This window comes from Botrytis sinoallii (assembly GCF_014898435.1).
Source record: "Botrytis sinoallii strain Bc 23 chromosome Unknown BSIN_023, whole genome shotgun sequence".
In the NCBI taxonomy this organism is placed as follows: domain Eukaryota; kingdom Fungi; phylum Ascomycota; class Leotiomycetes; order Helotiales; family Sclerotiniaceae; genus Botrytis; species Botrytis sinoallii.
This window is the reverse complement of record NW_024066050.1, coordinates 397,878-400,167: the sequence shown is the minus strand read 5'-3', so window position 1 is coordinate 400,167 and position 2,290 is coordinate 397,878. Positions and strand designations below refer to the sequence as shown.

The window sequence follows — 2,290 nt, the reverse complement described above, 5'->3', positions numbered from 1 at the left end:
ACTTCTTAGTAATATTTGGGTTCTTTTTCTTCCTACCCTTTTTACCTCACGCTCACGCTCACGCTCACGGTTCATCAATCATCCTTTTCTCATTACCAACGATTGAAGGAAAGCAATTTCAATCTCGAACCATCAATTTCTTGATTCCTATCGAATCGAATCTCTTATCAATCATCAATCAACAACTATCACCCATCACCCATCACCTATCACCTTACACCTTACACCTTATACCTTACACCTTACTTACACCTTACACCTTACACCTTACCTTACCTACTTTCAAAACATTTCAACCTTTTTCTTACAGGGTCGTCACCTTGTCGCGCAATCCATATTTCGATACCCTAAACTTTTACTCTTTCCCCTTTCGACTTCGATAAGCATTCGAAGCTTTTTATTCAGGGGGATTTAAGTTGATGATAACTACATCAATCAATTCATACATTTTATTCATTAAAGATGGCTTCAAAGGTAAACCTCTCATCTTTTCTTTTTCCTCTCTTATCATTTATCATGTAGCTTGATGCTTCTCGAATCAATTGACTAACGTGCGCTTCCTCGACATAGTTTTTGAGAGAATATAAGCTGGTAGTAGTTGGTGGAGGAGGAGTGGGAAAGTCTTGTTTGACAATTCAATTGATTCAAAGTCATTTCGTCGATGAATATGATCCTACGATTGAAGGTAAAAAGATTCATCTTCTCTCATCTTATTATCGCGTGGCTTGACTAACATGATGTTTTCTCTCTCCATTCAGATTCCTATCGTAAGCAATGCGTTATCGATGAAGAAGTCGCTTTACTGGATGTCCTCGATACGGCTGGACAAGAAGAATATTCCGCCATGAGAGAACAATATATGCGTACGGGTGAAGGTTTCTTATTGGTATACAGCATTACCAGCAGACAAAGTTTTGAGGAAATCATGACATTCCAACAACAAATTTTGAGGGTTAAGGATAAGGATTATTTCCCGATTATCGTGGTTGGTAACAAATGTGATTTGGAGGGTGAGAGACAAGTTTCAAAACAAGGTATGTTTGTTTGTTTGTTTACTTGTTTGTCTATTTGTCTATTCATCTATTCATCCATTCATCCATTTCATTCATTTGAAATTTATATCGTGAGACCCGATATCGCTGGTCACAACATAGACTAATCATATTATCACAACAGAGGGTCAACAATTGGCAGATGATTTCGGATGCAAATTTATCGAGACATCGGCGAAATCGAGAATTAATGTCGATAACGCTTTCTACGATATTGTTCGCGAAATCAGACGTTATAACAAGGAAATGGCTGGTTACACGGCAGGTGGTGCTAGTGGTGCAAATAATGGTGGACCACAAGGAAAGATGGAGGTTAGTGAGGGTGAGAAGGAAAGTGGATGTTGTTGTATTATCATGTAAATGGTGAATGTGATGAAGATTGGGGAAGAGAAGATAAATGTAAGGATTGGTGGTAGTTGGGCGTATATTATGGAATTTGAAGAGATGTTGTTATATTTGCAAAGGAAAGATACCAAAACAATTTTCTAAAAGGGGATAGATTGATGGATGGCTGGATGGATGGATGGGTGATCCGATATACGAAGTGGATCTTTGAGGATACAATGGATATTGATGGATGGTATGGATGGATTGGGATGGGATTTCACAAATAAGATGTTAGTAATTTTTGGGGGATTTGAGTTGTTGTCGATATACATATATTGGTGGGGTGAAGGAGAGAAAAGAGAAGAGAAGTGATCCTTCGTACAATATGCTGTTTGAGGGATGGATGAATGGATGGATAAAGAGATAGCTGGATAGATTGATGGTGGATGGTGGAGAAGTGAGTGGTGAAGGGAAATTCATGGTTTAAGGAATATGTATTCTTGAAAATAGTGAGAGGGAAAGAAGGGAAAAAGGGGAGGAAAAACCCAGGGAAGCATTTGTGAGATGGGAGAGGGGAGATATTCTAAGTTCAGCCTCTTCTTTTTTTTTATATAATGATACTCCTTTTTAAATGTTATGGATGGGATTTTTGGATTGTTTGAATGTTTGGTGATTGGTGATTGGTGATTGGTGATTGGTGATTGGTGATTGGTGATTGGTGATTGGTGATTGGTGATGGTGATGGTGATGGTGATGGTGATGGTGATGGTGATGGTGATGGTGGGGCTTAGGGTTGTACTGTGTTGTGTGAGTATGTATTGAGGTGTGTATAGATGTATGTTGTGTATGTATGTTGTGTATGTGTGTGTATGTATGGATATGAATATGTGAGTATATCTATCTGTATCTTG

At 38.4% G+C, this 2,290-nt stretch overlaps 1 protein-coding gene across 1 annotated transcript; it reads left to right on the top strand.

Annotated features, from left to right (window-relative positions):
- Positions 1 to 462: 462 nt before the first annotated feature.
- Positions 463 to 1,412, top strand: EAF02_010007 (uncharacterized protein; the record flags this gene model as incomplete). Its single annotated transcript, XM_038906055.1, has 4 exons — positions 463 to 474; positions 571 to 685; positions 759 to 1,034; positions 1,177 to 1,412. 4 exons carry the CDS (start codon positions 463 to 465, stop codon positions 1,410 to 1,412), a joined length of 639 nt encoding a protein of 212 aa, XP_038754167.1.
- Between the last annotated feature and the right edge of the window lie 878 nt (positions 1,413 to 2,290).